At 33.3% G+C, this 22,672-nt stretch overlaps 1 protein-coding gene and 1 long non-coding RNA gene across 5 annotated transcripts; one reads left to right on the forward strand and one right to left on the reverse strand.

The window, feature by feature from the left end:
* The first annotated feature begins 641 nt into the window (after nt 1–641).
* LOC141390673 (uncharacterized) lies at nt 642–1,636 on the forward strand. Its single transcript, XR_012409442.1, has 2 exons — nt 642–1,178; nt 1,254–1,636. It is a non-coding gene; the product is annotated as an uncharacterized lncRNA (long non-coding RNA).
* Nucleotides 1,637–9,167: 7,531 nt separating this feature from the next.
* On the reverse strand, nt 9,168–22,051 carry kra (basic leucine zipper and W2 domain-containing protein kra). 4 transcript variants are annotated; one of them, XM_073984866.1, is made up of 9 exons: nt 21,234–21,490; nt 20,932–21,144; nt 18,105–18,353; nt 17,382–17,482; nt 15,734–15,872; nt 14,197–14,362; nt 12,552–13,015; nt 12,157–12,279; nt 9,168–9,924 (listed from the first exon to the last, which is right to left on the reverse strand). In XM_073984866.1, the coding sequence occupies exons 3-9, from the start codon at nt 18,340–18,342 to the stop codon at nt 9,887–9,889; spliced, it is 1,269 nt and encodes a 422-aa protein (XP_073840967.1). In that variant the 5' UTR covers nt 18,343–18,353; nt 20,932–21,144; nt 21,234–21,490; the 3' UTR covers nt 9,168–9,886. The 4 variants fall into 4 exon arrangements, with proteins under 4 accessions (XP_073840967.1, XP_073840959.1, XP_073840975.1 ...); XM_073984858.1 differs by lacking the exons at nt 20,932–21,144; nt 21,234–21,490 and adding an exon at nt 21,922–22,051; XM_073984874.1 differs by lacking the exon at nt 20,932–21,144 and having other exon boundaries at nt 21,234–21,466.
* Nucleotides 22,052–22,672: the final 621 nt, after the last annotated feature.

Consider the following 22,672-nt stretch of genomic DNA (forward strand, 5'->3'; position numbering starts at 1 on the left):
GAGTTAGTGTTGTCAGTGTTCGACTTTTTCTTCGGTCAATCGTCAAACAAAAGTCGAAAAATCAGTTCTGCCATTTTCTACCTGCAGAAATTTTGCTGGTAGCCTGTGGTAGAAGAGAAAGCCATTTTCGTTCTCCCCTCTCACTCTCTTAAAAATTGCTTCCAGTTTTGCCACTTTTCGGGCTTAAGGAACGCTTTGCAGGTTACAAATGGTAACAAATGGTTAAAATGTGTTATGTACCGCCTAATGCGGCGCTATGGTGGGGTTCCAACTCGCTCAGTCGGGGCACACACATTCAGGGGGTTCTTAACCCTGCCACCATCAGCCCTAGGGGTCAAACAATAATGAGAAGGGGGAATACATACACAAACAAAATAAAACGACACAAACACAACATACTACCATGACCAGGGAACTTGCTGTCTTCGTTCCCACACTTGCCCACCCTACCTTGACTATTTCATCCTAATAGAAATATTTTTTTTTTAAAGAGCCCCGAAAGCCACACACACTTACCGAACAGTAACTTACATCCTATTCACTCCCTCACAAAGAAACACTTAGCAATTAATTATAATGACATACAATCAAACATTAAAATATTTTATTGACATTTTTTTTTTTCAAACTTAAACCTAACAGAAAAACATTTAAACAAAGTCAATATTTTGAACTCCTAACACCGACGCTTCTATTGTGAGCCAATCGCTCAGGCTACCAACTAATACGTTTAGGAATATTTTTCGCCAATATGGCCACTTTAGAAAAGACTACAACCTCCTAATAGAGCTCTGTTACGAAGGTATCATGGACGTTACCATATGTCTATACACAAAATCAATTCCAATTATTCCTATCGTACATCAGTGTAACCCTACGCTCACGTAAACTCTAAGGCATTAGAAATCCTAACAAAATTTTGAATCTTAAAAGTAAAATATACTAACTACGGACAATCACACTTAACCTAAGCATAAATAATTCCTAATCTTCTTGTTTTGTTTTTTTAGTTATTGGTTATAATTTAAAGCATAAGTATCAGCAAAAATTTTAAATCAATCGTTTTCTTTCAATTTCAGATATCAAGCATCATTACAGGCGCGCATGCGCATTCCAATAAAGAAAAGGAATCAGATGCAAACCAGTTGGCCTCAGATGGTTGTTTGAATTCAGAGAGTGTAAGTATTCACATCAAATAAATTACCTGGTGGACCAAGTACTTAGGTCTTTGTTTTCTTTTTATATGCTTTCAGATGATGAGGTTCTTCTATCTTGGGCTGAGGAATGTTCTAGACGCCACAACAGCAAAATGATCCCCGTCCCTGTGCGAATGGCTCCACTAATAAACTTTGGCAATTTATTCTGGTCTACTTTGGTCAAATCTTCGCAGGATTTCCTTAAAATTTTGATGACCTCCTCCACGTAAACATTCGGAGGGGTCAGAGTTTTGATAGGTGCTGTCGTTTTTACCTTTGGCGTTATCTTTAACAAAAAGAACCACATTGTAACACCAAACTACAACTCACAAAAAAAAAATAAGCCAGACAACTTACATGTTTTTGTACGCACAAGCACATGAAAAACAACACAATCAATTTAAATAAAATTATAGGAATTTTTTTCCTTGAATATTTAATGGTTATTTTTATTTAATTTGGGGATTTTCGGGTTTTTTTATTATATTTTCTTTAACAACCAAGATACGCTTTGTATTAACACCAATAACTTAAATGGCGAATTTTCTCTCCGTTACGCCTTATATACGGCAGCCATCACACCGAATTTTCCCTCTTTTCCATCATTTTCTCTAATTTTCCTGACATTTACTAATTCTCTTTCATCGCCCCGTACAAACCCAGTATTGCCCACACATGGTTGTATTGGGGCTCACGTTACGTTTTCACTAATTACCCTCTTAGGTGGCAACACTGATTTTTTTCAAGCCCTACTCTATCGGCCGCTTCGCGTATCCGGTTTATTTCTCTTTTGCCGATAGCTTGGAATATCACGTTGTGGAGATGCTGCCGGTAGATAAGAATTGTAAAATTTAATACAATTTTGGGCCCACACGCAACAAATGGTAACCTCAGGTAAGTAAAGGAACACAGCTTATAAATGTTAATGCGGAAATAGAAAATTCTATTAGTCCGTGTTTAGACACAAAAATTTCTCGGGAAAGTAAATTGAGTTTTTAGGCAATAGGGGGTAGGAACGAGTATTGAGGAGCTCTTTCCTCTCCGCTCTCTCCCAAAAAACTCAATTTACTTTCCCGAGAAATTTGTGTGTCTAAACACAGACTTACTAATGGGTCGATTCCGTATTGCGACGCGAGTCATGTCGCGACGTCAATCGTCTCTGCGACAAAATTTAAAAATTGTACTACGTAAAGCGATAGAAAATAATCGTCGATAACAAGTTATCGGTGATGTAGCGGAGCGTTTTTTGTTTTGATTTGAATAAATCAGAAAAAAATATCAGAGCAAGTTGTACACAAAAGTTAAGGCCTGCGTACATAAGCTGCCTCGCCTGCTTACCTTGCTTGCTTCTGATAAAAGAATAAAAAAGAAAAGGGCAACCCAGTTCGAAATTTGCTCGGCCTTCTTTATTCTTTTATTTTTATTATGTCAGAAATGAAGCAGAAAAGCAAGGCAACCAGGCAAGGCAGCTTATGTACGCAGGCCTTTATAGTTTTCTAAAATAGAAAAGAATATTTTACCCTGCGTTTATACATGACAGGACAGTTGAGTTCATGTATTGATTGTCAAAAACCCAAAACTTGCTTGTGTGACGTAGGCGTCCAGACAACTGCAAAAACAGTTGTTATATTATGAATGAAAATCATCGATTTCTTTTCGTTTTCCATTCACATATTTTGTTTTTGTGCATATTCTTTTGTTTTCAGCATATTTGAATTATCATCTCACTTCTTTTTCACAAAAATTTCAAAAATATGTTAACCCGACTGTCTTTGAAAAAATGATGGACACCTGGAAGACAGCAGACAAATGTATGTATGTGTTAGTAAGTCAGAGTTGTATTTGAAGACAAACTGTCTGGTGTAAACTCCTAGTTAGTTTAAACGTTTTGTTGGCAAGTACGTTGTCAATTTCTACTTCATTTTGAGGTTTTTCATTTTCTACCTCAGCACATTGTCCAATTTCACTGTTATTATCATCCCATATTAATTTGCAGTAATATGCCATTTAGATATGACACCATTAGCCGGATTTAGCGCATTATCAGGTTTTATTTGCTAAATCCAGCCAAAATCTACCAGATTTCCCATACAAAACTAAATCCTCCTATTGAGTGGATTTGTTTTAAATCTGGCATAAATCCTCGTATACAACTCTGTTTTTTGCAACATGTTGCTAGAAAATACAAAAAGTTGCAAGCTGGCACAAGAAACAAGGTAGATGCATCGGTGAATTGCTACACTAAAAATAATTTAAAATGTAAACATTTGTAAACAAGGCGGAAAAATTAAGTTTCTTTTGATGTACAAAGTTGATTTTAATCAACCAAGACTAATATTTACGATGTCTAAACGATAAAATAATTCGTTTATTTATTTTAGATGGGCAAACTGCGATAAAATAATTCTTTATTTGCTCTTTAGTTAGCATTAGTAGCATGATATGCTAACATTTTCAGTATTAAACAATACATTTGTAATTTGACGTATGTTTTTTGAGACGAATTCAATTTACAAAAAATTATTTTGACGTTTCACATTCGTTCAGATGGGCTGATGCATCTACCTTGGTAATTGTGCTATGAACAAAAATCAGCTGACTGCCATTTAAATCCTCCAAAATGTATATCTAAATGCAATGAGATTTGTACTGGATTTATTAAATCCAGTCGAGGATTTATGGCTAGTCTAAATGAGCTATAAGTCTGCTACCGCTTGCTCCATCGACGGCAAATATATTTCTTGTGATGGTTCACCTCCTGTAGCTGTAATATTCTTATTTTGAGAAAGTTTTCCTTAAAGCTGAAAACAGATACAACGTTTGATTAAAGTTTTGCGTTTGGCGTCGAGAAAAAAACAACAACAACAGGGCGACGACGATACCAAAGTCCAGCGTTTATCTGTTTGTCGGCATATATTTCAAATGAATTTGAATTTTTCGGCATCATGCCCAACAGTGTAAAAACGGCCAAAACGACACAAAACTTTAATCAAACGTTGTATCTGTTTTCAGCTTTAGTTTGGCTTTAAAATGAGTCCATACTCTGTGCCATTCATCTGGTGTACGCACACAACTATTTAATTGCTCCGCAACACCACACCTCATCAGAAGTGGCTTTATGCTTGGTTTACATTTACGAAATCCACTCGATTTCAACTGTCAATTCCTTTGCGTATACGTCAAATGAAAACTCATCTGAAATCCATTCGATTTCATTTGACGTTTAAGCAATGGAATTGACACTGGAAATCGAGTGGATTTCGTAAATGTAAACCTAGCATTAGTTTCGTCAAAAAGTCTGACTCCACGAGCTACGTTTGGGTGGGCTTCCATTTTTTGGCATAAGATGAATGTAGTGGCTGGACTCAGAAAGTTTTGAAATTTTGTCCACAGGTAGGTCTTGGAATGCCGATTACGCCAATATGTATGTATGTATGTATGCATGGGAATTCCGTATTTCTCGAGATATAGGCTTCGAAAGTTCCGAAAAAACCATATGATTTTTGACAAAAAAAAAAAAAAAGAAAATAATGTTGAAAAAATTATGATAGCGTTAGCCCTGTTTAGCATCTGTCCATAGGAGAAAGTCTTAAATCCCGGCCGAAGGCCGGCTATTTTCGACAAAAATTTAATTTTTGAAAACTCTTTGTGGAAAAAGTTTCAAATCCAGCCACTACATTCAACTTGCTCCCATTTTTTTAAATTGCTGTTTTGTAGTAATTTTTACCAATATAAGTACTGAAACACCAAAAAACGTATTGTTACGAATGTAATGCCAAGTTTACATTTGCGCTCTAAAATCCACTGGATTTCACGAAATCCTGAAATACACCCCGGTGTTTACACTTATTTTTTTGTTGATTTCAAGCATATCACAATAATCAAGGTAGATGCAAATGCGCAGCTGATCGAACATTAATTGTCGAAAAAAGTTGTTGTAAATTGAATTAATCATCAAAAATTTACGACAATATAGAACTTTACTGCTTTATTTCAAAAATGATCGTAAAATTATCTATATATCGTATTAATTGTTTATAATACAAAGAAATTAAAAACTAAAAAATGATTTTATCGTTGAGACATAATAATAAATGTTGATACTCTTGTGCCAGACACTGAAAATAACACATGAAAATGTTTTAGCTTTTAGGAGAGAGCGGAGGTGAAGGAGCTCCCTTTCTCCCTTCTTACCCATAAGCTCAAAACATTTTCATGAAATTTTTCATAGTCTGGCACAAGACATACATAAAAGTTGTGTTCAGAAACTGCAAAATATTACTACTTGCAGTATTTTCCACTCGATTTTGAATAAAAGCCTCTTCTCCTGTTCTCTGCTATAAAAATTTGGCCAAGTAAAAACTAGCAGCATGTTTTTTGGCATCTGAACACGATGGCTGATACGCTGATTTTGGCATTTTTGCTGGAGTTTTTGCAATTTCCGTAATTTTTTCGTTCCCGTATTTTTTAAGAAATTTGTGTGGGGAAGCAATTTTTGACAATTCGGTCTATTTTCTAACATTACCATTAAAAAAAGTACGGGAACACAATGAAAAATAGCATTGTAACAATGTAATTTAATATTTTTTCACGTTGTTTACAAATTTTGATATTAACATATTTTGTTCCAGCATTTCGCACATCTACCTTGTTTATTGTGATACGTGAAAAGTGTTGCAACTTTTCGTACTTTTTTAGGCAAAAGCAAGGTTGTATATCATGTGTACTGTGATTTCGATGTTGATTTCGCTGAAATCACGAAATAAGATGATTTCATTTTTGTATGCGAAATCATGATAAATTTTGCATGATTCCGCGCGAAATCACGAAACACCTTCGAAATCACGAAAAGACGCCGAATGTAAACCAAACATAACTGATAGGTTTAAGTTAGTTTAGTTTAATTTCCGTTAATTTAAAAATTTGAATTGTAACGTAAAGTTTTTATTACGCAGTTACTTTATTTAAGCAACAACAATTATCATGTAGAATTATCTTCATTATTCTAGATGTTCTTTACCTTTCATTAATGTGCTTTTATTTTGTTTGCCATAGTCATGTAATTATTGTTTAGTTTGTCACTTCTTTTCTTACATTCATTTGTTGTTGTAATTACGTCATTACTGTGCTTGTCTACTTGTATGTATGTGAGTATGGTTGTTCGCTTAGTGCGAATGTGTGTCTGTGTGTTCGCTGCACAGATTCGAGAGGTTGCCATATGTTCTAGATATTTCTAGACCAAGGAGATTTTGGGTATAAATAGAGTTACGAATGGCAACATTGAGTTGAGTTGTGTTTTAAGCGTTGAACTGAACAGATCGGTTAAATAAGAGCTGCGTGCTAACTAGAGACTTGCTGTGTGCTTTGTAATTAAAGTCGGTTCTGAATAAGTGTAATAAAGTAAATAAAGCATTGTAGAAACGTAATCTAAAACGAACCCTGTTTTATTTGGTACAAATCGTATCGGGGAATAAAACAACGTCTACACGGAGATTAGTTAAATCTAATTCCGTAACAGTATATAATTGGTTTGTCTTTTTACGTACTGAACTTTACTGAACATTTTTTCTTCAGTAAAGTTTTGACAATTGTATAATTGAAATGTTGCTAAACATTACTGAAGAAACAATGTTCAGTAAAGTTCAGTACGTAAAAGGACAAACCTAATATTAAATAAATTCACTTAAAATAAATGAAAATGTTACTTACGTTTCAATTTTTCGTTTTTATTCGTTTGTAAAAATGCACGTTGACAGCTAATTTGTTGTCGCCGGAAAATGAACTTTATGGCGACAGAATTTGATGTCGTCGGGCGACTTTTGCCATACGTAATGGAAAAATTACAGTTGGCAACGCGACACAATACAGAATCAACCCATAAATTTGCTGTGGGCAACGCAACTGGAGTTGGGTTGCTATCCATAATCAAACCCTAAACAATGCATTACTGAACTTCAATGCATTTGGTGCGGAAACTTTTTCGCGATAGAGAAAAAATGACACCGTATTTCACAGTAGTTGGTATTTTTGATATTTGCAAAAAAGTTATAACCCTAATGTGCACTCAATTTATCAATTATTATTTCAAACTGTTGTTTTGTTATTTTCACCATATTTTTGATACACAAAATTAGTGAATCATGCAAAAAATTACCCTTATTACGGTTGGCGTTGTCGTATCCAAAATTGACGTGTCGTAACGTCTAATTGGTATTATGTATGTTTTTGTACAAAAAAGTAAAAATTTCAATTTTTAAAGAATTCTTTTGATAACAAACATTATTAGAATTATTAGTAGATCATTTTTAAACTTTTCATTCAGAAGAAAAACTTACCCTACAGTTTTTACAATCAAAATAAGTGTTTGGCGTAGACGTTTTTGTGGTCGTTGTCGTAGGGATATTTTTTGGTACCACGTAACATTTACGACAACGACAATTCTTTTCTCATACAAAATTAAAAATATATATATTTTTTAATTGTAAAACAATTCGTTTGAAATCATCTTTTGATCAAGAACTAAGAAATTTACATTGCATCAATTGTTATATGAGGACTCTAACAGATTTTCAATAGAAAGTTTGTCATCTGATAAAGACACGACATTTATCTTATGCAAATGAATCAAAGTAGTAAAATTTGTATTTATTACAGTTATTTTCCAATATATTTTTATAATCATTGCCAAAAAATTCTTTTGAAATTAATTTGTTTTTGTTTTTATATGCTGTCGTTTACAAAATCGGTCACGACTCTTTCCTCGTATTTCAACGTCATACGTAATATCAATTTGTCGTTTTACGCCATACGTAATACCGATTTGTCGTATCAAAAAAATAAATGTTGTATTTAAAGCAAGAAATGCGTTCTGGGAATTACAAATGTATTTCTTTCGATTTTTTAAGGATATAAAATGCTATAAAAGACAAAAAATGTCGTTGTATATAATTTTTCATCATATAAAAATGTATCTTACGACTACGCCACGACAACGTCTACGTCACTTGAACGTCTACGACTACGCCAACCGTAATAAGGGTGAATAATCAACAATTGTTAAGAAAATGTTTTTTTTTTTTCTTTCAATTTTACTTTTTGTTTCTTCAAAGATATTCACTGCAACTGAATATAACTGAAACTTGAAAGTTGCCATACATAAAGTAATTTTAACAACTGGCAACTCCACTCAATGATAATTGCTATCGATAATCGACCCCTTAATGTTACATCTCCCTTCCCACACAAATGGGGACACATTTTTTTGTTAACCCACATAATAAAAAGGCAATTTTCTTTTGTGGTTGATTAAAATTCAAGTCTATTTTTCTTGTTTAAAACAAAAAATTTTCTTGTTAAAAACATAAAATTTAAACAAAAAATGTTTAAAAACGAATTTTTACATGTTTTTTTGCATTCTCAAAAAGGAAATAAAACAAAAGTTAATTTGGTTGGTTGAGTAGTGTTGTTGTATTTGTTCAATTTTGTTGATTTTTTTTTTTAATTAAATAAATAAAAAATATAAAGAAGAAAAAAACATATATAATGCGATATATGCCACACACAACATAATTTTCAAGGAGGGAAATGCTTTCAAAAAAATTATGAAAAACATTGGTTGAATAAATTAAAAACAGATGTATATGTTGAGTATGCACACAATAAATTCTTTTAAAAAACACATGTGTTCAGCAAATTTTTTTATAACTTTTCTTCAGCCACACATATTATTTTGTATGGATGGCTAGGTTGGTTTCAAAACTTTGTCAATATCCAGTTGTTTTTTTTTTCTAACTTTTACTTGTTTTGTTGCTTTTATCATGGCATTTTGGGAGGAGGAAATTGATGAAGTATATTCCAAGTTTGATAATAATAAGAGTATTATTATAATTAAATTCTCAATTCAATCTGTTTTTAAATGTGTATATATTTTTTTAGATCTGTATAATGCATAATACCATTTCATTGTTGTTGTTTTGTTTTAAATAAGTTATTTTATTATTTTTAAATATTTGTTTTTTGTTTCTTTACTATAAATCTTGTTGTATATTGCAATAAAATATGTTCTTGTTGTTTGTCAATTTTTCATCATATCATTTTTTACTGCCGTCAAAATTTAGATTTCATAACGGTTGGTTGTTGTTATTTATAGAGTAGAGTATGTATGTTGTTGGTTGTATGGTGTGTTTTGTGTGATTTTCTTTTTACAATTAATGAAGGTGTTGTAATAGGTTTTTTGCTGGCTGATGATGTCCGTGTCTACTAAGTAGAAAACTTGTGACTTCTTTTGTTGTTCATGATGATCTCTTGTCTTCTTGTTGTTGGCAAATACCTTTCATGTCTGTTGACCTCCATTCCTTTGCAGGCGGCTGTATTTGTTCTATTCTTAAGAGATTAGTTTTGTTGACATAATTGCATTGGCGGCTGTGAATGGCCCACAGCAGTTTTCTGTTGAGTTGATAACAAAAGTTGGTTGGTTGGTTGCTTTATATAATATAGTTTTATAGGGCTGAGAGGAAATCAAATTTCCCCCAATTCGTAGTCTTAATACGTTTATTTATATTTAATATGGTTGTGTGTTTTGGGGTATATTGACTTCCACCCCATCCATATGCCCTCCGCCTCCAATTTGTTTATTTTACTAAGTATGGTTATGTTTTAATTTTTCTGTTGTTGGGAGATTTCTCAACATGTTATTCGCCATTCTTTTGTTCATCTTCAGATTCAGATTCTGTAAATAGAGAGAAGACGGGGAAAACAAATTGTAGAATTATAAATAATGTTCCAAAGTTAATTTAATAATAAATTAAATTATTAACATAAATTATTCTTATACAAACAATTATTGGCCAAAAATATCTATGACTCCATGTGTTAGAGAGATAAATGGACACCCAATCATTTGAAAATTTGCTCTTGCACCCTTTTTTAAGTTTAGTAATTCAATAAATTTGTTCCATGGAATGTATAAAAACAAAAATATTTCACCTAGTGCTTAGACTTAACCTCAAAATTAATTTCTTTTTGTTACAGACTTCATTGGCCTATAAAATCTATGAAAATTTAGCAGATAGTTAGGCAAGCAAAAATCTATGTTTTAATCTGGCAAACTTGATTAAAACAAACATTTTATGGTCAATTAAAAAATGTTGTTTTTCCTTCAAATAGTTTGCCTTGAAGGATACCATTTCGAAAAACAGAAACATTTACTGCAGTCTCTGTTAAGAAAAATAAATATTAATTAATAAATATAATTATGGAAGTTATGCCGTCTAGACGACATAAAAGGAGTCAGACGACTTCAGGACCATTTTTATACAGGACCTAAAGGTCGACTTTGTAGATGAGCTAAAGGGCGTCTCTATAGAAGCACATATTTCAGAAAGACCCTTTCAAAGGGACCTCCTACAGGGGTCTTCCATAAATAGAATACCTCCTACAGAAGTCTTCAATAAATAGTAGACGTCCTAAAGGAGTATCCTATAAATAGAAGACCTCATACAGTCTTTTCTATAAATAGAAGACCTCCTAGAGGGGTCTTCTATAGATAGAAGACCTCCTAGAGGGGTCTTCTATAGATAGAAGACCTCCTAGAGGGGTCTTCTATAGATAGAAGACCTCCTAGAGGGGTCTTCTATAGATAGAAGACCTCCTAGAGGGGTCTTCTATAGATAGAAGACCTCCTAGAGGGGTCTTCTATAGATAGAAGACCTCCTAGAGGGGCCTTCTATAGATAGAAGACCTCCTAGAGGGGCCTTCTATAGATAGGAGACCTCCTAGAGGGGCCTTCTATAGATAGAAGACCTCCTAGAGGGGCCTTCTATAGATAGAAGAATTCCTTCTATAGCGATCATCTATAGATAGGACATTCTATGGATAGCTGAATGACCTTCTAAAATGTCCTTCTGTAGATAGATGATCTCGTATAGGGATCTTCTATAGATAAAAGACCTCCTACAAAGATCTTCTATAGATAGAAGTCCTCTGAATGTGGTTTTCTAAAAATAGAAGACCTCCTACAGGGGTCTGCTAAAAATAGAAGACCTCCTACAGGGGTCTGCTATAAATATAAGACCTCCTACAGGGTTTTTCTGTAGATAGAAGACCTCCAACGCAGGTCATAAAATATTGTAACACTAATTATTGGCCTAGTAAAACTATGTGTTAAAAGTAGCTAGGACACCCAATTAATGCTATAAACATTACTCTAGCATACAGGTACACAGTCAATTGATAATCAAAATACATTCAATGACCTTCTCAAAAGTATGCAAACAAAGAAAACAGAAAAAGGTATCTAAACAACAATAGCTTCAATATAAGCATTATTATATAAGATTTTCGATGACATTGTAACACTAATTATTGGCCTAGTAAAACTATGTGTAAAAAGTAGCTAGGACACCCAATTAATGCTGTTTTTAGTTATTGCTCTAGCATACAGGTACACAGTCAATTGATAAACAAAATACATTCAATGACCTTCTCAAAAGTATGCAGGAAAAAATACTTTATAAAAATATTTATGTGTGTAACATTGATTATTGGCCTAGTAAAACCATAGAGATAGAGGTAGCTAGGACACCCAATCAATGTTGTAGTATATAATCTGGAACACTGGTACATTGTCAATTGACAGGCAGATTATAGGTCAAAGACATTCTCAAAAGTGTGCCACACAACTTAGTTATACAAGGACATTTTTAGTGTCTGTTTTTTGATGCGACAATAAAAAATTGGGCAGCTCTAGTTTCAGATTTAAAATCACAAAATCACACATCAAGAAATAGATGCTTCTTAAGGTAATTGAATTCGAAAGAAAAGTTTGTTAAAGATCTTCGAAAGGACTTATTCCCATTCCTGTATTATTCAAAATTTAAACCCTTTCTCCTCAAAAATATTCTTAAAAACAAAAGAATTTTAAAAGAAGCAAGTAATAATCTGAAATGTTTCAAATACCAACCTTCTTCAGCATTTTGCAGCCATTCAACAAATTTCTTCATTTGTTCAAGGAAATGCATTTTACCCTTGACAGAATTGTTTTCTTTGTACCAACGCAAAATGACTTCCTCCGAGAGGATTTCAGCTAAAAAAAGAAAGAAAAAATAATAATTAATATACATATTTACAATTTCACTAATGATCATTTCGCAAGAGGGTTTTCAAGTGTACCACTGATAAATGGCCTGGAAAACACAAGGGAAACGTTAACCAGGACACCCAAACAATGATTCACAAACATCTTACGATTTCTCTAGCACATTTGGTACATTGTCAATTGATGGAGTATATACTCAAAAGACAATCTCTAGATATGTGCAAAGATATCATGCAAAAAAATCATCTTCAAATACTTACTTTTGTAGAACAACAATATAATTTTCTGGAAGGCCTTCATAAAGTTCATATTTTCATAACAGAATTCTTGAACCTTGAGAATCAATGCTGTTTCAGCTTTATCTGTGCTAGCAAATGCCTGGAACAATGGACAATAACCCTTCAAATGGCGTACCGCCTGTTCGGTGACAAGCTCTTCCTTTTTGTTCCATTCGCCCAATGACATTATGGTCGACCAGATAATAATGATAATTTCATTGTCGGGAATGTTAGATTTTTGTGCCAATTCTTTGATATTGGCACTGATTTCCGAGTGGGGTTTCTCATCGTTAATGTCATCAATTAGTGTTTGTTGCAGCTCACGCTTAGCCTCTTGACTGGCCTGAGCTTTATGCAATTTAATAATTTCGGTTAGTTCTTTTTCAAGGAATACCTGTTTGAAATTCTCTTCAGTACGTTTGTTTGGTGGGAAAAAGTCCATAAGTCTGTAAACAAAAAAAGAGATACAAATGGGTTAGTATATCAAGAAGTAGGAGAATAAAAAAATCTTAAAAAAAAAAATTGTTGCGTGTTGTTGTTGTTAGAATTCAAATTAAAACACAAAAGTTCGTTATTAAACATTTGCAAATTAAATCCGAATCCTATTTTAATCTGGGAGCGTTAATTAAAGAAATTATTCTGGTTAAAATATGAACAAATTTCTTCCTGAAACTCTCCCATTTGGGCGGTTTGAAAATGAAAGAAAACTAACACAATAGACCCTAAACTGGATTATGACGTTGAACTGACATTGAACACCAGCATTAAAATCCGGCACATTGTTTTTTGTTCAGCACCAAGAAAACACGTTGTTCTTCATGATCTGAAGAGAGAGGTCCAAACATACAAACGGGTGCTTATCTTTCCTTTACCGACCCAACTCAGAAAATCCATGTATTGCTTTTGTTGCGGAAATGTATACTTCCCGAGATATAGGCCTCCAAAGTTCCACAAATGCCCTAGTCTAAAATTTTGGCAAACCACCGCAGAAAATTATTAAAAAATTACCACAAATAGTGGTGTTTATACTGATTTCAACGATGTATATTTTGTTGAAGGGTATGTATACTTCCCGAGATATAGGCCTCCAAAAATATTAAATTTAAAAGAAAAATTTGTTCCCGTTCCCGAGATTTGCACCTGTCCATAGGAGAAAGTCATAAAACTCGGCCGAAGGCGGGCTATTTAGAGAAAAATATCTAATTTAAAAGAAAAATTTGTTCACATTCCCGAGATTTGCACCTGTCCATAGAAGAAAGTCTTAAATCCCGGCCGAAGGCGGGCTATTTAGAGAAAAATATCTAATTTGCCAAAATTTTAGACTAGGGCCATTGTGGAACTTTGGATGCCCATATCTCGGGAAGTATACATTTCCGCAACAAAAGCAATACATGGTTGGAATCGGGGTAAAAAGCACTATTTGTGGTCATTTTTTCATAATTTTCTGCGGTGGGTCGGTAAAGGAAAGGAGTTCCTGTTTTCGTTTTTTTGGGGAAAAGAATTTTGGTTGTACAGCCGTCTTCCGATCTGTCCATAGATGAAAGGCCTCAAATCACGCAGGTTGAGGTTGTATGATTTTTTCACTTATTTAATATATTATTAAATATATATGCTCTGAGATACTTACTTGCTTTCTAATCCACCCTTTTTCAGTGTTTGGATAAGAGATTGAATTCCCTTTTCCTGTTTAAAGGTGACAAATAGCTCAACCAAAAAATCGAGAGCAATGCCATCCTTAATCAAATGCTCATTGTTGAGCACCAATAACACAGTTGGTGGCACAGAACCATTGGCTGTAATGAAAAGAAAAAAATTAATAATGCGGGAAAAATGACAAACTAAAAATAAAATTGGAATGGAAAAGAATGTTATTGGGTTTGTGTCTTTTGCTTCTTGAGATAAAGCAAAAGTCAGTACGCCAAACAAATTTACTATGCCACTCATATATTAATCTTTATCAAATGATTATCAATGATAAAAATCAAATTTGGTTAAAGTGGCAAAGTTCAAAGGAAGATAAACTTATTACTTATGAAAGTAGGAAATAGAAGGATCAAAAATTTTATCAAAATTATTAACCTGACCAAAAAAGCCCAATAAAAACATCTATAAAAATATCAAGGTTAAAAGAAAAATCGAAGTAACAAATGCATAGATATCAAATGAATCTTGGAACAATAGATGATTTTTACTGAACGGATTTAGGTGTGCCATTTATTGGTCCTAATTAAGATGTATTAGAGAGTAGAAATCCAAAGAAATCGGTATACAAAATTTCTGTATTCAATTATTGAATTTGTTTAATTTGTCCAAATGTACTTTAGGCGAAGGTCACACTAGATTGGTTTCATTGAAACTTTTAGGTATTTATAGATCGAGTTCACCACTACAGCAACTTTATGATATCACTGTACTGTGAAACTCGACCTAGGACCCCTTGTTTTTATGAAATTGTTTCAATGAAACACTCTAGTGTGACCTTTGACTTAGCTAATTTTACTTGCAGCAATTCTCAGTTTGATGCTGAGAAAGGTGAGAATGGGAAGCATTCACCTTCACCAAAGCCATATCTGACCCACAAAGAAAAAAATTGCCGCAAGCAAAATCGCCTACTACAGAGTGGACTTTCTTGAGAATGAATTAAAGGGGTGCAAATTCTCGCATTCGATTTAGAGTTGTTTTGAATTAGACTTCTTTTGTAGCAGCACATGTGTGTGTGCAGAGTTGGTAGCCACTGGACGATTCCTTCTGGGTTTCGGGCCAATGGCATCAACTAATCCTGTATGTGTGTTTGCCAATTCAATCCAATCAAAACATCGTTTGATTTCGAATGCAAGAATAATCCCCCCTGTCAAATTATTAATCTCGACTATTGTTTTTATACGATCTTAAATTTGCTTCCTTATGTGTTCATTTAGGACGATAAACATTGATTATAATTTGATATCTCTACATTGAGTTGATTAAACTGAAAGTTTTGTTTGTTTTTCCTTCTATTCGAAGCCCTTCTAGATGCTTTCTGATTTTCAAAATATATTTCATTGATTTGCTAATTTTCGGATAAACATTTTTGATCATTCTTCTACAGTTTTGGTAATTTCTAAAAACAAATATTTTTTAATTGGTTTCTAAACAAAAAAATATACAAAAAATGTAATACATACATAACCATAGCGCTGTCATGCGCGCAAGTTTAATGCGTTCAATTGGAGTAAAACCTTTAATGAAGACTAATACTTTCTTCATTTCTTCTTCGAACATCTTCTCCAAGTACTTATATCGACGCATGAGATTGACGAACACCTATATCAAAAACGAAAAGAAGTGAATGAAAACAACATTTTATTAGTTAAAACAACAACAAACAAACATACAGATAAACGTACAACACTTCATGTGTATTAAAAATAAAATAAACATACATATAGATATGAATATACACATAGGCGCAAGAGTGTATCATATAAAGAAATCTAGAAATTTCATATTAATTTTTTTTTTTGTTAAAGAAAAAAATAACCAGACAAGTAAATATATGATATTTCTTTAGCACTCATTCGACACTGAATAAGCTATTGCATAGAGAGAGACAAATCCAGTTCTAATATGGTGCAAGTTAAAATCAATACCTTAAATTTTATTGTTGGAAATCAGTGTTTCATATAAAGAAATCTAGCCATCTCATGAGTTCCATTATTTGTAAAACGAAATGGTCAGACAAGTAATAATATGATATTTCTTTAGCACTCATTCGACACTAAGAAAACTATATGTGTATCCGTTAACCTAGTTCTAATATGGTGCATAGCAGATGATTTAATTGAAAACTTATTAGGGCTATTCCAGAACCTCGAAGAAGCTAAAAGATTTTCAAGTTTTGTAACAATTTTTCCATTATAAATTTGAACAGTTTTACAGTTTGAGTCACACTCTATATGGGAGAGGAAGAGAGGTTGGGTTGGAAGAAATAACCTCCAAAAAATAATTTAGATTACATTGTAGAGGGAGATTGGAATGCGTGTATTGTGCATGTATTTGTTGGTCTAGACACAATTACTACTATTTTTGTCAAGATCAGCAAAAACAAACGTGTTTGCATGTCATTTTGTTGACTTTGTCGGCACAATCTGTTGATGTCAATTACATAGCAAAAAAATGTATTTCCGTTTATATTCTCCTTGAAACAACATCATCACAAAGCGCAACAGGGAAATGTTTTTTAAGTGTATACAGAATCTAGTTTATCTAGCTAGTTGAATTCAAAAGTGATGACTAAAGAGATGACTTTGGCGAATCATTTTTGGAATAAGTATAGCTAGAAAAAAATTTATTGGGCGGTTATTGAAGCCTTTGATCTTCTAACACATTTGTTGAGCTGACACATTTAGTGTTTTGAAAATCACTTTGCATTAGACTTTTTTTTGGTCGCTGATTGTACTCAATACACTCTTTTTGAGCTGATCTCAGCTATACCCATTTAATGTGGTGCGAATTAAACCTTTTCGAGATTACGGTCTAATGTCCAAAAAATCAACTTCTTTTAAGGATCTCTGGTGTGGAATTCTGTAACTAATTTTTTTTTACTGTAATTATTTTATAGATTTTTTGTCGGTAACTCAAAAAATGTGTTATAGAATTCCACTACTGATCTGATTGTTCTAAAATTTTCATTAATGGTAGCTTTTATGCAAGTAGATCCCATAAACTTGACATAATCTTGGATATCCCATGATTTCTTAATAACTACATAAATAACAATAACAAAACTTAGAATACTCTTGATTAGATGAAATATTATCATTCATTATTTACCTGCTCATGGTTCCGCATCGATTCCATGTCCTCTGGGGCTTCAAATATACAATAATTTGTGCGTGGCTTCTCGCCATCCTGAGAGATTGACCCACCAGGAACTATAGAAAACAAAAAACACAAACAAGAACAAATAATAAATACAACGAACAACAACATTAAGAAAGTTGAAGGTCACACCAGAGTGGTTTCATTGAAACAGTAGGAGTTCTTAGATCGAGTTCCCCACTACAGTAAATTCGTGAAATTTCTCATGTGTGGAACTTCCCGGTCTTCACTAGAGTACATTCACTGCAATGTCGACGTGAAATTTAATGTGGTTTCGGGAAAAATACATAATTTCAAAAACACTCTTTCATGTCCCATTTTTTTGCTTTATCACAATATTCGTATGAAACAAAAAGACCGTTTTATTTTACATTTTCTTTTATTTTCATGACAAAATTTCAGTGAAATTACTTTAGTGTGGATCGGGATCTATGTATGCATTGCATGATTTAATCACATTGTTGCAATGAAACCACACTAGTGTGGCTTTCAAAAAATAAAATGGAGTCGAACTTCTCTATAACGTAGCACTTGGGGGCCGACGAATTACTACATTATAGAGATTATTTTGTGTGAGAATTAACACTTGTACCTTAAAAACAACTTCGTTATAATGAAGTCGTTATAAAGAAGTTCGACTGTATATTGGTTTTTGTAATTTCTCTAAACACTTACCTAAGAGACCACCAGCTATTAATATATCAAATAGTACTTCGCCGTAACGGCGATAATCAAGTTTATTACCAGCGCTATGTAAAAATTTGGAGATTTCATCTAAGTCACCTTCAGTTTTTTCGAGACCAGCAATGACCGCATCACGGAATCCCGTTGGGTCATATTTTTCTCTTTCATCTCTTTTTCTGGTCTTGATGCGCTGACCTGATAGTACTGGTCTTTCAGTTTTTTGACTCATACAATAAATTGCTAGAAAAGAGGATATAGAAAAATGGTTTCGTTAGTAAAGAAAATGATATTGCAAATTGAAACAAGAAGGATTAGTTACAGGAATTCTAGTATAACCTAAAATTTGTGGTCGTTGGGAAATACCTTTAGAAGAACCTGTTTTTGGTGCACATTCAGCCAACAAACTATTTACATGGTTATAACAAAACGAGACCTTGAAGCCACAACAACTAGTGGTAGATGAAGAGGAACATGGAAATATACAGCCTTGATAGAGCGCAATATAAAAACTCGTAACGCAGTCTGGATGAAATAAGCAGCTTAATGGATTTCTTCATATCCGAACTTTTGTACCCACAGAGAAGACGTTTACAAGGCTCTTTTAGTAAGAATAGAAAACAACAAAAACCACAGGATAGCCGGTTACGAACTTCATAAAAACGCCGTAATCAAGACAGGAATATACATCGATTCTATCGAATATTTCACAAACACCCAAGGTTTCAGGCTATAATAGATAATAGTCCAAATCCACAAGACTCCAAGTGGTGACTAAAGCACTCATCCAACGTCTTTTCAGAAGTATCAGGGTACATACAACAAAGTATACACAAAATATTTGCTCACAATTAACTAAACTTAAACCGAGAGTAAAGATTTATGAATAAATGTATGAGTATTTGCTGGCCAAATGATACTATGTTTAGATATCTTGAGCACCCAAAATACTCGGTAATTTTTATAGCATTCCCATATTACTCACAATCCTGTGGTTTAATTTTTCAGGAAAAGAGACAAGTAGAATGCCACATAACCTAACTAAATATAAAACAAACACACACAACACTATAAAAAAAAGGGAGCAAGTTGAGTTTAAGCATTAAGCTCGGAAAAAATTATAATTTTTTTATATAGCCGGCCTTCGGCCGGAGATTTAAGACTTTCTGCTATGGACAGGAGCCAATCTAGGGAGCGGGAGCAACATTTTCTTTTAAATTAAAATTTTTCTCTAAGTAGCCGACATTTAACAAGGGAATTTTCGGAACTTCGGAGGCCCATATATCGAGAAGTATGGACTTCCGCAAAAAATGTTATATATATTTGTGATCAGGGTAACGAGACCTACCTGTGGAAAAAATTTGGTATCGATCCGAGCTTAATGCTTAATCTCATCTTAAGCCAAAAAATGGACAGTTCCCTGAGGAAGATTACTTGTAAATATCTCAAACCTACTTTACAGTCAGATTAGGATTTCCTATAAACAGCAGGTTTTGCATTTGTGCATATGGGAAAGTTTAATATAATAAGCTGACCGAAGTGGGGCCATGCAAAAGTATTAATTTTTTAAGGGGCCTTTGACATCTTCGTAATACCCCGGTTACACTTAACCGGATTAACCCAGTGGGTTTGGATTTCAAATGTCAATTACATAGCGCAAACGTCAAATAAATCCTCTCGAAGTGGGTTAACCCGGCAAAAGACTCTAGTGTAACCGTACTATAATTTTAGAGGTTCACATCTCGGGGCGTGTTTCCCCTAATGAATTGTGTAATGTTGCAACGCAGGCTACCTAGGCTACCTGTGTTGCAAATTGTATGTTTACTCGAGTGGTTCGAGTGGTACTTCTAAAGGGTTTTTGACATGCAATGTGAGTGAGCCACACGGCATATATCTGGCCACCAAGCTGGTCCACAAAACACATTTCGTTTACCTGAAGTTACACAAGATCTCTTTGTAAAAGCTTTTGATTCAACCAACCAAAAATTTCAATAGTTTGGGAAGATTCCACATGAAAGCATGCAGATGACATCACAAAATGTCAAATTTCCCATTGAAATTCTGTAAAAAAGAAAAGACAAACTAGTTAAATAAAAGAAAAGATAGGAATATCATAACAATACCCTCGAAATCCTTTCATTTGCAATAATCTCAAGACGTTTCTACAGTACAAATGATAAAGACGATAAAGACTCAAAGACGTTTGTACGATTGGGAAAGATTTAGCGTGCAAAATGATCCCAATGATTCATATGAACACCTTTTACCTATCAAATTTGGAACAATAGGTACTCTCCCTTTATTTTTTCGATTAAATAAATCCTTTCCATCAAATAAGCTCTGTCATTTAACACTTCCACGTATTTATGCGGCAATTTAATAAATTCTAACCTCAAAGTTTTTTATCAAACGCGAAAACAGCAACAAAAAGAAATTTGACAAATGGCCGCACACCACAAACACACACGCAAAATATGTAAAAAAGAAATCTCACACACAACACAAAATCACCTTGAAAAAACAACAAAGACTTTTTTAAAGAGTCCGAAAGAGATTAAAAATGCCTAAGAGAAATGTTCACAAAGAAATATGCCACACACCAAGAGCGAGCCATGAAGCAGATGATCAAAGAGAACAAATAAAAATTCCTTTAAATAACAAGAAATGAGGTCAATGAAATCACAATGGAAAGAAAAATTATCCACAAAGAAAAAAACCCAAGAACTGTTAATTGCATTTTTCCAATGCTTGGAAAGGCAAAGAAAAGTTCATAAAAAATATAAATATCTATAAAATCATATTGCATTAATACGCTACTTACATATAAAACTAACAGGAAAAGAAAATTTAGCCAATCAAAAATGAACAAAAGTAGTTCTCCTACTACTTGTTGCCGTTTTTATTTGTAATGTAATTAATTTAACCTTGTTTTATTTAATATTTTAGTTAACTGGACTGGACGACGACACACAGTTGTAGGTCTTTCTCTCGACTTTCTATTTCTTGCTGCTGCTACTTATATGACGAATAAAATCTAAATGACACGACGAACTCAACTGTTGATTTCCAACTCAAAAACGCGAAGCGGGCAATACAACACGAAAATTTCTTGTTCTTACTTACTAAATTCTAGAAAATCTTATTTTGTTTTATCACAATCAGTTACTTTTACAAAGTTTTAAATAATTTGGATTAAGGACAAACTTTTCAAATAAAATGCAAATTATTAATTTATAAAAAAAAGAAAATATTTGAGTCCCACGAGAAAACCACTTGAGCTCACGAAATCCAAAAACTAAATGAGAGTAGTGAAGAAATGACATGTGGTAGCGCTCGCTCACATATGTCAAATTCACAGGAAATGAATGCACAACAACGCCATATTGACAGGGTTGCAATCGAAGGTAGTAGGAAAGAAAGAAAAAAAAAAAACTCAAAAGCAAGTCACAAAGAAAAATAAAATGTAGAGAAGAAATTAATAAAACACAAAGACCAATTTTATGCCATAAAATACAAAAAAAAACATGTTTTCTGTTACACAAAATGTAATCCGCTTATTTGTACATCAATGCAATACCTTGTTTTTCGTTGTATTTCTCAATAAATCTATTTTTAACTTAACACGTCATTGAGTTGTTCTTCAAAAAAAAAATCCATCAAATCAGATTTGGCCATGTGAGCAGCCATTTTACAAAATATTTTTTTAAGACACCAAACAAAGAACATATTTTCTTGTTTTGTTAGCACATACACCCACTTTTTACTTATTTATAAATAATTATATGTATTTTATCTATTAAATTCTACTTACGATTAAAACAAAAAAAATTTAGCTTGCGACAAAAAATTTACTTGCAAAAGACCCTTTCCTTTCTAGAAGTAACACACAAATGACAATCTCAATCAGAACAATTCGACAGCCATCGATTTTCGATTATTCTATTTCGATTTTGAGGCTATGAAAATGGAGAAAAATTATGGGAATAAAGAGAACCAGTTACGAAAATTACGAGAATCACAGGGAATCAGGAGAACGAGATACGGAAAATGATCGATTATTTCGATAACTAACACCTAATTTACACTGAAACATAAAACAAGTATTTAAATCAAACGCGTCATTTATTTGACAAGTCCCGGTCCACAATAGCGTGGATTTCATTAGTCGATGTTCAGACGTTCAAAGTTAATGGGAAAAAAATGAGTTTATGGGCGAGGGAGTAGAAAGGAATAAGAGAGGGTACACACACCCTTTACTCGCAAATTCTGTTTGGTTTCTTTATTCTTTGCAGATTCTTTTTTGGATTTTCTTTCATTTTCGGTCTATTCCAGAACTACTAATTTTTCCTATTTTTTCCGATTACATAATGGAAAAAAGTTATCATAGCAAAAATAGCAGCTTCTTTACTAGGCGTTTACACCAGACAGTTTGTCTTCAAATACAACTCTGATTTACTAACACATACATACATTTGTCGGCTGTCTCCCAGCTGTCTATCAGTTTTTCGCAGACAGCAGGGTTAACAAATTTTTGACATTTTTGTGAAAAAGAAGTGAGATGA

Source organism: Musca autumnalis, unplaced genomic scaffold (genome assembly GCF_047663935.1).
Source record: "Musca autumnalis isolate F117 unplaced genomic scaffold, ASM4766393v1 scaffold_1, whole genome shotgun sequence".
In the NCBI taxonomy this organism is placed as follows: Eukaryota; Metazoa; Arthropoda; class Insecta; order Diptera; family Muscidae; genus Musca; species Musca autumnalis.